The sequence below is a fragment of the Talpa europaea genome, assembly GCF_964194135.1.
Source record: "Talpa europaea genome assembly, chromosome: 7".
Taxonomy (NCBI): domain Eukaryota; kingdom Metazoa; phylum Chordata; class Mammalia; order Eulipotyphla; family Talpidae; genus Talpa; species Talpa europaea.
The window spans coordinates 84,249,398-84,262,272 of record NC_140074.1 but is presented as its reverse complement, the minus strand read 5'-3'; the positions used below and the strand labels follow the sequence as shown (position 1 = coordinate 84,262,272).

The following is a 12,875-nucleotide window of genomic DNA, read 5'->3' as shown; positions in this document are numbered from 1 at the left end:
AAGGAAGTAGTATCATTGGCTTGTTGCTTATTTATCTCTCAGAAAGAAAACAATTGTCTATTATAGAAGCTGGGGACTTATTTTTTATTTGTGTACAAAGGAGAAGTATTGCTGCCCCGAGCCAATCACATTAAGTCATATCAATCAAAATTCTGACTATTCTGCTTCTCTACTATATTCTTACTTAGTGAATATTTAAATATAGTAGGAGTGATACTTGACAAGAGTGAAAGTCATTTCTCAAGCACATACCCAAACTTGTAGGAAATTGAACCCAAAATAATGGAAGAAAAACACCAACTGGGGTGGAGGAATGAGAAAGATACGTGGTCCAAAGCTATCTGGTTATATTTTGATGTTGCCAATATTGCAAAGCCAAAATTTTGATTTGCTTATTTAATATATTTGTTGGCCAGAGATCTATTTTTATATCAATGTGCCTTGCATGTATATTAAAAAATTGGAAAGGCCGTGTAGTCATGCCTGAGATAGATGGTTCTTACCACCTCACTAATTTTTATGCAGTATGAAATGCTCATTCTATCGCCAACTGGTGCTCTCTGTTTGAAGTTATAGATCTTGTCACAAACTGGAACTATTTTATAAACTAGGGAAGTGATTAATTAATTTACTTTTTTTTGATGTTTCCTTTTTTGTTCTTAGTCTGTTAGTGGCTGTTCTGTAGTGGGAAATAGTAAAAGGATTCTTCACTCCCTTTCCCTCCCCCCTCAGCACCTTCTTCAAGTAATGTGATGACACCATTTCTTGTGTGTGTTGAAATAAGTTTCAGCTTGCTGTCTTTAGTGTTATAAAAAAGTGTTATAAAAAGCGTTGTTTGCAAAACCTAGGGAGGTTAATGGAGTATAATTTGGAATTTTATGTGAGCTATGGTCCAAGTTATTGGCTCTTTCCAACTTAAAAATTTTTTATTGTTAAAGCACCTTGCTTAAAAAATTTTAAATATTTATGTCTGCAACAATTGTCTCAAAATAATAAACTGTGCAATTCTTGTCATTAAAAAAAAGATCTGAACTCTCCCTAATGTGACTTGTTAGTTTCTCTGTATTCATGCCAGTGTAAATGTGAAAAGCTTTGCTTGCATTACGTTTTAGAAATGCATTTTGCACACTCGAATTTTGCCGAAGCTCCATGAAAAGGTTAGATCTAAGTAGATGAATAAAGCTATGCACATGTTTTGAAAGTTTAATTTGTGTGTCATTACCAAAAGTGACCTATCCTTATTTCCTGTTCTTTACCATCTTTGGAAACATGGCTCAAAGTTACAGTTTGGGCTAGCTCATCAGAGAGATTAGAGGAGTAGAAAACTGGCACTTATTTTTAATTCAGTTTAAACAAGAGTTTGACTTGTGTCTATTAAAGGGCTTTTCCAGAAACAGGGCAGTTTTATTAGCTTTACAAACTGTTAGATGTTCACCCTCGGTGAAATTTTGGTTTATTTGATCAAATAGAAATGGGAAATAATTCAAACAAATGGGGGAAGGACCTTTGCCACATGAAGTTCTATGACAATTTTGTCTTAGGCCTGGGTTAGAAGTAGGATAACTTTTTACTGGTTTAGTATAAATTTGGTTTAATGAATGAATGACTTCAGATTAGAACCATTTAAAGATAAAAGCACCGGTTGTTTTAGAGATACTACATATCTTATAAAAATTGCCCAGGTTGCTTAGAATACGTTTAGAAATTGGACAAATTTGGTGAAGTTGCTACTTTCTGCATGTACTAAATAAACAGCTTTACTTCACTTGTATGTGTACCCAAAAGACTGTGTAGATGTACTGGCCAGATTTTTTTTTTCAAGTCCTCTTTTAAAAGATTGTTTTGCAATCTCTTAAGGACCTTTGTTGAAAAGGCTAGTAAGTTTAAGTGAAAGATAATATTAATTGTATTTTCTCCTGCTCCTAGATAAAAAGAAGTATTTTCATTTTATACCTTTTCCTATGTATGGGAGAGGGTACTTTTCTGTCAACTGTGCTCTTGATGTATGTTGTTGACTCTGAAACACAGCAAAACCCTTCTTTCTGTTTAATTTTCACTGAAATTGATAGTTAAAAACTAAGACTGAAAAGGTGGCCATAATGCTTGGCCTTAAAGGGCATAAATGCAGGAGCGTACATTATCTCAGATTACCATGGCTACTACTACACCCCTGTCAATAGTTTATGTATGTTCACTCTTAGAACATGTTGGAGGAGCAAAGTACTTTTCTCTATCTGTGTGCATTGGCATGTAGGAACTGAGTTACCTCTTAATGTGGAGAATCAAGAATAATTAGTAGACTACCCTTACATTAGAGGATGTATTTGCTTCCCTCTCCCACTTAAATTTTTTTCTAGTGTTTGTTTTCCCCAGTCAAAAAAATAGGCCTTTTCTACATACAAAAACAGTGGCTAGAAATTTGCTCAATGCTTAGGTGTTTGCCATAGCTGTTTCTGATGTCATGGATTCTGAGGAAGCATCAGTTACATGATGATCTTCCTTTACTGTCTTATTTCATGTTCAGTGTTTTTAAAAATATAAATTCCAAACACTACATCCATATCCAGATTTACTTATTTTATCAGGAAAAAATACTTGAGAAATTTGTAGATCGTATTAAGAGACAATAAGTGTACATTATTAATAAAAAAATTTTTAAAGTTTCTGAGGCGTTTGTGTTATATTCTGTGTGCTTTAATTTAAAAAATGAGAAAACTAAGTTAACATTGTGACATTGATGACATTTTCAAAAGGTCAAACTATAAATAAATTACATCTTAAATGCACTATGGTTATATGTCTTGGCCTTTAAAAAGTAGTTTTTAAGGTGCTTAGGGTTGACTTGTTTATTGGAAAATCAGCTGTGAGATCTGCTGTCTTTTTTTGTATGACAAATGAGCCTTGAGTTCTTCATTTGAAATAAACCAAAATTGAGCTTAGCACCTTAAGCAACTAGAATAAGGTGGCAAGATTCTGGATTTATTCATGACTTTATGGAGAACTATATGGTGCATATTTGAGAAAATAGTGTTTTATGAAGTAGGAAATAATTGTCCTGTTAGTGACTTGCAAGTACACAAAGGGGAATTTGGGTGTTTAGAGAAGATTGTCTTTAAAAAGTTCTCAGACATATAGTGTGAGTTATATGAAGTATGGTAATTAATTCAGTCTACAGTTTTGTTGTTTTTTTTAATGACATGTATTATGGACTTAAGCGGCTAACATTTGGAAGCAATGTCTGTGAGCAGAACATAAAACTCTAGATTGCTTAGCAAAGTGTCATACCTAAGGAATTCTCTTACTAGGAGCATTCAGTCCACTACTGTGGGATACGGTAGATTGATGCAATCTGGGCAATCTGGGCATGAGAACCCCACTCTAGTGTTTATTATAGTTGTCTCCATGATGGTCATATTCCAAGATATACCCATGGTATCCAGGACACTGGCAACAAACTCAACTAGAAAATCAGAGCACATTGGATTATTAAAACTAGTTGGGAAGCTGCTTTGCACCCTAAAACCTGAGGTGATATCCTCAAACAGTGGTACAGAAGGCACATTAGATTGGCTTAGAAAACCAGCCACCCCAAATGTGCCAGACACTATTTGTAAGCATAATGTAGCTAAGCTAGTTGAAAATTAACCTGATTATGACAAAAGGTCTGAGTAGTCAAAAAATACTTCCATAAAGAGGGGAGGGGAAAAGTGACCTTAAGAGATTCTGGTGCCAATAATTTGAGATTCAAATTACATGTATTTATATAATGTGTGTGTGTGTGTGTATGTATTTACTAGAAAGTGACAGCCATACAAGCACACCCTCAGAGGAAGTTCATTCTGCTTGAATATATGAAATCTGGTAAGACTATGTATTCACAAGGTTTGTACTTGTAAAAGTTCCTTTGACGTGATCCAACCCTCCTTTTACTTATGCTCCACATTGTATCTTCATGGAACCAACTTAATTATTGAACCAACCCATGGTTTGTAAGGAGGGGTAGTCGTCACAGATCTCCCGTTGGCACCCAATAAAGTTTTCTTTCTCAAGATGATAATCTTAGACTATGATTTTGTAATCCAGAAATTAAAAAATTAAGTGCGTCATCTTAATTCTTTACCTTATTTTCAAGTTTAACATGGCTTATAGACGATTATGAAAAAATATTCCAGGCAATACAGATTTACAAGAAAACAATTACCCATGATCTTGTTTAATCCAATTTAATGCCATAACGTTCAAAATGTATAAAAGCTGATACGCTTTGGGACATGAGCAATGAAGGAAGTGTGACAGCAGAAAAATGTATTTGCAACACAGAGCCAATGAAGGAGTAATATTCAAGAATGTGTAAAGATCACACAAATCAACAGGAAAATGTGTGTGTGGGTTTGTATAGTGTTGAAGATAACCTAAATATCCCATAGGAGATTTGGATACTATACAAATAGTCCTTGAGACTAACCTGTATGAAGTTCAAAAACATGCAGAAATTAACTTTGTGATAGGGAGGAGCAATTAGTTGAAAATGGGCAGCAGGTGATGGGATCTGTATCTCATTAGTGTTGGTTACATGGGTATATAGGTTTTTTTTTTAAGATTTGTTTTTATTTATGCATAGGAGGACTGGGGTGTAGGCCAGAGGTGCGGGGGGGTTAAGAGGATTTACAAGAGACAGTGGGGAGCAGAACAGGTGGATTGACTGAAATATGCTGCTGAAGGGAGCAGTGGGTGAGACATGAGATGTCTGCCTTGCCAGGTGGGTTGCTCCCTGGCTGGGGATCAAATTCGTGCTGCAGAGACTTCAAATTGCTTCATAAGTGAGGTGCTTAATCCCTTGTGCCACCAGGGAGGCCTGAGAGCAATATTTTTTAGATCTAGAGATGTTTAGGTTTCCTTCCCTTGAATTTTTGTTGGATTATCAGATCAGATAATTAACAACTAAAATCATGAGAAAAATCATGATAAATAAAAATATTTGGAAAGGATCAAGCCTAGCTCCACTCCCTGTATATGGATCATTTTCAAAAAGCTCCTGGAAGTCCTGCTTCAATTTCCCAAAGACTGGAAGCATCCCAGTCTGATGCACAATAGAATAATGTTTGCTGTTAGAAACCGGATTATTATGAGTCAAAAATAAGAGATATTGGAAAATTTGACAGTTTCTTCAGTCATCCACTTAATGAAGGGTTACTTCAAACTTCCGTTTTTAGGCCCAAAAAAAAATTGTTAGATTGAAATTTAATTGGTTAATGATTTGATTTTTACTGCCTGGTAAAAGTGCTCATCCTGTTGGCACTTTTGAAAGCCTGGGCTCTTGAGTATCCACTTCTGCCACCTGAAAGAAGGTCCTTACTTTTACCTTAATGAAAATATCATCTAGGGCCTCCCTGGTGGCGCAAGGAATGCTATCGCACTATGAAGCTATCTGCAGCCCAGCTGGCCAGGGAGCTACCCATATGGCACAACAGACCTCTCCTGTCTCGCCCGCTGCTCCTTTCAGCAGTATATTTCAGTCAGTCTGCCTGTTCTGTTCCCCACTCTGTTTCTGGTGAATCCCCTCACCCCCAGCACCTACCTCTGGCTTGTACCGCAATTCTTGTGTGCATAAATAAATCTTTTTTTAAAATACCATCTAGTAGAGAAAAAAAAAAAAAGGGCAGAAACAGAGGGAACAGAGTTTTATACTTTTATCCTTCCTGCCTTTTTGATAAAAAGTAATACATGTCAGTCTATCCACATCCTCTCTCTTGCCCCAAACTTCATGCACAGAAGTGGAAATTTCAGACTCGCAACTGAACAGATGGGACAGAAGGTCATGAGACGTTCAATGTGGTAGGGCTTACTCCCACTTCAGGCATCCCAGTGAGGGTATTCTTCTCTCTCCAGGATAAACTGTTGGCCACAAAAGCTGGTATGCTCATAACCAATCCATCTGCTGAAGACAAGAAGTGGTATTTGTTCTCAGTGTTAAGAATCAGGACCTGCTCCCCGGCCACCAGAGGAGGGTCCCACATGGCGCGCAGACCTCTCCTGCCTCCCGCTGCTCCCCTCAGCAGTGTACTTCGGTCCTTCTGCCTGTTCTGCTCCCCGCTCTGGCTCTGGTGAATTCTCTCGCCCTCCCGCACTTCTGACTCTACCCAGTGCTTGTATAAATAAATTAATAAATCTTTAAAAAAAAAAAAAAGAATCAGGACCTCCCTAGTGGCCTAGGGTTTAGTCTCAGCGTGATCACTGCTATGACCTAAGTTCAATCCTCGGCCAGGGAGCTCACCCATAATGTGCAGCAGACCTCTCCTGTCTCACCCACTGCTCCTTAGCAGTGTATATCAGTAATCTGCCTGTTCTCCCCTCTCTGTCTCTGGGTGAATCCTCTCCCCCTCCCTCCCACACATCTGGCCTACACCCTGGTTCTACACAAATATTTTTTTTTACACAAATATTGAAAAAAAAAAATCTACATGGCCTCAGGGAGAGGCATGTTTTGTTTCAGATATTTTAAAAGATTTATTTATGCATATAAAAACTGGGGTGTAGGCCAGAGGTACGGGGGTGAGAAGACTCACCAGAGACAGAGTGGGAAGCAAAACAGGAAGATCTACTGAAATACACTGCTAAGGGGAGCGGCCGGTAAGACAGGAGAGGTCTGCTGCGCTATGTGGGTCACCTCCTTGGCCTGGGATTGAACTCAGGCTGTTGTGGTGATGGTGCTGAGACTTAACCCCTAAACCATCAGGGAGACCCTTTTTTTAAAAAAAAAAAGATTTATTTATTTATTTATTTATACAAGCACTGGGTACAGTCAGAAGCGCGGGAGGGTGAGAGAATTCACCAGAACCAGAGTGGAGAGCAGAACAGGCAGACTGACGAAGAAGTACACTGCTGAGGGGAGCAGTGGGTGGCAGGAGAGGTCTGAGCGACATGTGGGACCCTCGCCGGGCAACCGGGGATTGAACCTGTGCTGCAGAGGCTGCAGGCAGCTTCGCAACCCAGAGCTCAACCGCTGCGCCACCAGGGAGGCCCGAGACCCTTTTTTTTTTTAAAGATTTATTTATTTATCCATACAAGAACTGGGGTACAGGCTAGAGGTGTGGGAAGGTGAGAGGATTCACCAGAGACAGAGTGGGGAACAGAACAGGCAGACTGAAGTATACTGCTGAGGGGAGCAGCGGGCAAGTCGGGAGAGGTCTGCTGCACCATGTGGGTTACTCCCTGGGTGGCCAGGGATCGAACTCATTTTGCAGTGGCTTCGGACAGCTACATAGGTTGTGTCTTAACCTCTTGTGCCACCAGGGAGGCCCCCCTGTTTTTAGATATTAAAAGTGGGTTAAAATATTTACTAGTAGGTTAAAATATCAAGCCAATTCTAGTAGAGCCATACAAAGTAATATGCTTATCACAAAAGGTGGGTAATGAGCTGGTATCCACACTAAAAGGGTTTGCAAATGTGATATTTATTTTGGGATTACCCATTGAGGGTCCATTTCATTGGCCTGAGTCATGTGTATTAGCAAAATGAATTTTTTCTCCTGCTGCCACATACCTAAAATCTTAGATCAATTTTTCACAACCAATTACTGATGACACCTTAAAGTATTACTCCTTTTAAAGGGATGAAGGAGTCACTTTTTTTTTTAAAAGATTTATTTATGCATACAAGAACTGGGGTACAGGGCCACCAGGGAGGCCCTGAAGGAGTCACTTTTAAGTGGTAAGCAACTCTGGAAGCCTGTCCATGTACAAAACCAATTCTGCCTAAACCAAAGGAGAGCACTTTACATGTGTTTTCCAAGGCTAGCAGGAAAGCCTTGACTGCCTTGCCAAGAGTCAGAAGAGAAAAAATAGAGGTTCTTCCTCACCAATAAGATTAAACATCAGGGCCTCCCTAGTGGTGCAAGGGGTTAGGCACAGCACTTTGAAGTGGTCCGCAGCCTCTGCAGGATGAGTTTTATCCCCAGCTACCCACATGGCGCAGCAGACCTCTCCTGTCTCGCCCGCTGCTCCCCTCAGCAGCGTATTTTGGTCAGTCTGCCTGTTCTGTTCCCCACTCTGTCTCTGGTGAATCCTCTCACCCCCCCCAACACCTCTGGCCTGTACCCCAGTTCTTGTATGCATAAATAAATAAATCTTTAAAAACAAAAGAAAGACTAAACATGAACAAGAAACTCCTGGAAGACTAATTAGGAACTAACATGGCTCTGAGTCTTGGGTTGAATTCCTTGGTACATAGAGAAATTATCTAGTAGTATGTGCTCTGGGATGAGCAGGAGGGGAGTTAGACGTAAAGAGGCTGCAGTTTGGCAGTTCTCTATTTTCTTTTTTTTTTAATCTTTTTTTTAAAGATATATTTATCATACAAGAACTGGGGTACAGGCCAGAGGTGCGGGGGGTGAGAGGACTCACCAGAAAGAGTGGGGAGTACAGGCAGATCTACTAAAATACACTGCTGAGGGGAGCATCGGTTGAGACAGGAGAGGTCTGCTGTGCCGTGTGGGTTGCTCCTGGCTGGCTGAGAATAGCTTTGCAGTGCTGTGCTTAACCCTTTGTGCCACTAGGGAGGCCCCCGTCCTGTGGCTATTCTGACGGAATCCTAGGCCTGTGAGCTGCAGAGGCATGGATCTGATTACTGTCACAGCCCCACTGCATGGCATACAGTTCTTTAATCCTCCCACTTCCCAAATCTTGTACCAAGACACTAAGACCTTTATGTTCCTTCTAGCTTTACCTTACTAGCTTACACATGACATGATTACTTCAGTATGGAGGTCTCTCTCCCAGAAATGGTAATGGTGTGGAGGAACATCTTTCTCCCCACATTCCCACCTTTATGACCACATGTTTTTAGGGACTGAGAACAAGTGGTCTGAAGTTCTGCTGAGGTCTATACTCACGCTCCACATTCCACCTTGAGAGACCAGATATTGTTAAACTGAGCTCAGCGACATTTGGGCAGGAGCTGGTAAACTCCATCCCCTTGCCCTGGAAGTTCTCTTGGTGGTAGATGGTTATCTGAATGGGAAAAGAACTATAATGTTCCCAGGAGGAACAGAGACCCAGATCAACAGCTTAACTGGTGTCTGCCTGACCCTGTGTTTTCCATCACTAGCTGTCGCCCAGGGTGTCTGAGGAGGTCCCTTCAGAGTAGACAGGGTAAGGAGGGCTTTGAATTAATACCCCTGGTTCATGGCATTCACATGCCCAGGCAAGGGGGTAAGTGTAGGAGATTGATTAATGATGGGAATGCTCTGCCAGCGATGATCACTGGCACCACAGACAGACCAAGGACTCTGGAATCGTCATCCCCCATCCATCCTGCATAAGCATGGCTCAGAGGCCAGGGTTCTGGAAGTCCAAGGAACTCCCTGCAGATTATTTCTTCGCTTTTCCAACCACACCCATTAGAGAAACCTAAAATATAAAAGGAAAGCTGTGGTAAACCCCTTTCATACTTTAAACTAGAACTTGACTCTTGAATCTGAATTCCCAAAGCTTTCAACTGACCTCCAAGTGACCCAATGAAAAGGGCAATCGATTTGGAGAAAACATTGAAAAGTCTGGGGCATCAGCCTCTTCAAGCAACCTCAGGCTGGGAGTCAGGGCACCAGGGTCCTATTACTTTGGGACTCTGGTGGCAAATCTCTTCAGTTCTGGCCCTCAGTTTCTCCATGGGCATAGTTTTCTCTAGGATGCTCTATTTTAAGATGATTTTAGCAGTGTGAAGGCAAGTTGACATAGAAAACTAAGTATCATCACCCACCCTTCATGCAGTTCCGGAGCCTTTCTTTTTCTGTCCAAAATGGGCTTCCTGAGAGATCCTTCCTGAGATGGCATCAGGACCTTGGGTGGACCCTTCACCTACAGACTCATGTTTTATTATTCAGTCACTGTCTCAAGGAGATGCACAGGCCTCTGATCTGCTTTGGGGTAGCATGTTACCCCCTAACCTGTGGATTCCTCAATTTTTCACGAATGGACTTACCTTCCATGGACCCAGGGACCCTGGCAAGGGAGTGGTCTGAGCCATCTTGGTGATTGGAAGGGTTTCTGGAATAAAATACACAAATGTCATGGTTTCTGGGGTGGGGTGTGAGGTGTTGAAACACAGGGAAAAGTAACAGAGGCTGGAAAACCCAGGGGACATCTTTGCTTGACATCCTAGCTCTGCTTTTCACTCACTGAGTCTCAGTCGTTTTCATCAGTAAAGCTTCTAAATGCAGTTATTATAAGGATTAGATGCAATAATGAGGTCAAGCGGGCACAGGCTGTGTCACTCCTGATAAATGTAGCTCTCTTGCCTGCTTCCAGGCACCCCTACAGGTGGCAGCATCGCCTCAGTCTCACATACCCCAATATAAGCTCTGGCAACATCTAGTCCAAATCCCTCATATTACCATACCTGGCTCCCTCAAAGTGACCAGCTGTGAATGTCCCTGCTACCATTCTTCCTCCCTCCCCACACTTCTGTTTTCTAGACCAACCCAGCTTTGGCCTCCTTCTCCTGACTTCCCCAGCCTGCAGGAACTTACTTTCTTACCTGGTTTCTAGCACTCAGTACTGATCTGGGTTCCAGTGGGATATGTCCTGGGTGAACATCTCAACACAGGGACCTGAGTCTCCTGAGTACTGCACTGTACTGTAGCACTGTAGGGGCAGGAAGACCCAGAGCAGGTTTTCTGATCCAGCAGACTGGGTAAAGGAGGAGTCAGAGTCCTCAGTGGTTTTGCAGGTTTTTATTGGGATTTACCAGGTACACGGCAGGCAGGGGTGCTGGGGGGCCAGGAGGCTGGCAGGCCTCCCAGCCCCCAGCAGGTCTTCACTCTGGGCTCTCTGGTCTTCTCTCAGCTTCTGCTTCTCTTGCCTCTCTCCCGGCTTCTGCTGGCGTCCCCATGACGCCGCCCTTAAAACCCCAGGTGAATCCCATCTACCTATGCCCACACGCTACTCCAGGTGCCCGCCATCAGGCATGCATTCAGGACTGCAGGGTTCCGTCATCTATCCTGATGGTGGGAGGGCAGAAAAGCCTGAAACCTTTTACCTTACCCTACAAGCACCATACTGAGCTCATGACAGGCTGGTGGGAGATTGATAGGAGGCTTTGAAAAAGACGAAGGAAGAAAGGAAGGAAGGAGGGAAGGAGGAAAGGAGGGAAGGAAGGAAGGAGATAATGGCTAACACTTAATAACGAATCAGTCTGTACCAGGCCCTATTCTAACTGCTTCACATGCTTAATTAGTACATTTAATCTTCACGACAGTCTTTGAGGCAAGTACTATCATTCAGTCCCATTTTACAGACGAGGATACTGAGGCTCATAGAGGTTAAGTGGACACAAACCATGGTAGGAAGAGCAAAGGAAAAAAGGATGGGCGGGGAAGGGAGAAAGAAAACAGGCAGGTGTGCGTCAGTTTCCTTAACTCAGAGCAGCCTTTCACCATCTTTCCCTCTGGCTGGGTATTAGGCTGAGAACTGGTAAGTGCAAACCCTGTGATGTATCTTTTCATTCTGAACCTCTGGAGAGATATTTTCCAGCTCCTGCCCCTCCTCCTTCTCTCTATGCCCAGGAGCCTGCTCATTTCTTGGTGCTGCATTCCCCTCCCAGCAATGATCTCTGGGGCCATGGTTACTGCCACACTCTCCATTGGGTGGCAAGAGCAGGCTGCCTCCCCTGCCTCTCCAGAGTTCTCCACACTTCCCTAGCCATACTAGGAGGCTCAACCAAAGGCATGAAAACTGGGCCCCGCTGGCTGTATCTCTACAGGACCCTCAGGGCCTTACTCACCCAGCTCCCACTGCACAGCCTGGGTCTCCATCTGGTGCCACTTCCACTAACACCCTGCTCTTTATAGTCTAGTGTCTGATGGCCTCTGGCCTTGTCAGCACTCTGCTTTTTCTCCCCCTGATCCCCAGAGTTTTGGTGGCTCAGCCTGTGGCCTTTGTTTGAACACAGGATACAGAAATCTGGAGAGGACTTGTGGCTGTGGGTCAGGCTGCTGCTTGCAGGCAGCAAGGGGGTGAGGCCAGGTCTCTGAGTGAGCGCTGGTCTCCTGCCCTTGTCCAGGTTCCTCATGTCCCCTCAGGACCTTTGTAAGGTTCCATGTCACGTGGAACACATCTAAACACACCTCGGTTCCCACAGAGGAAATAGGGTGTTTTTTTGATAATACTAAAAACTGTGAAGTATTATTATAATTCTGAACTTTATTAAGAAAATAAAAAGACCCACTGTGTTCTCTGGAGTCTTTGTCTTACTATACTCACATATAACTAGGAAAGAGTTGAATTCAATTACAGTTGACTGGTAGACATGAATCTCTCTTTGTAGCTACCTTATTAAATATTTATTCATTTTAATTTTGCAGTTTTCTTTTAATTTTGGAGACAATAAAACTTCTGGTGACTTTTAATATGTTGTTTTAGGCCCCTGGGAATCTCACAGGCTGAGGATACCATGCTATGGTACCCGAGTTAAATAATTCTTCCCTGGAAGTTCAAGGCACTTGGTAAAGGCCTATGTAAGAAAACTGTGGGCCTTCCCAGAATCCCTGATGGGGAGGACGTGCTGTTCAAGCATCTTAGCTACTGTGAGATGCGGAGAGGTTCAAATCAGTGGGGCAGGCTTTGAGTCAGGAGGAGGTGGGGAAGTCACTGAGCTCCTCTCATCCACCCCCTTTACCCACTGTAAAATCACGAATAGACATGGTGCAGGTTTTCTAGGATCCCATGCAGACCGGGTAAAGGAGGAATCAGAGTCCTCAGTGGTTTTGCAGGTTTTTATTGGGGTTCACCAGGCATATGACAGGCAGGGGTGCTGGGGGGCCGGGAGGCTGGCAGTCCTCCCAGCCCCCAGCAAATCCTCACTCTATCTGGACTCTCTG

At 42.7% G+C, this 12,875-nt stretch overlaps 1 protein-coding gene across 1 annotated transcript; it reads right to left on the bottom strand.

Annotated features, from left to right (window-relative positions):
- Positions 1 to 3,818: 3,818 nt before the first annotated feature.
- Positions 3,819 to 11,810, bottom strand: CRYBA1 (crystallin beta A1; the record flags this gene model as incomplete). The annotated part of the gene is given in 8 exon segments (XM_084237850.1): positions 3,819 to 4,048; positions 4,051 to 4,064; positions 5,762 to 5,853; positions 5,857 to 5,935; positions 8,892 to 8,934; positions 8,937 to 9,009; positions 9,980 to 10,044; positions 11,780 to 11,810. Coding segments are annotated over 8 exon segments (495 nt in total). The 3' UTR covers positions 3,819 to 3,950.
- Between the last annotated feature and the right edge of the window lie 1,065 nt (positions 11,811 to 12,875).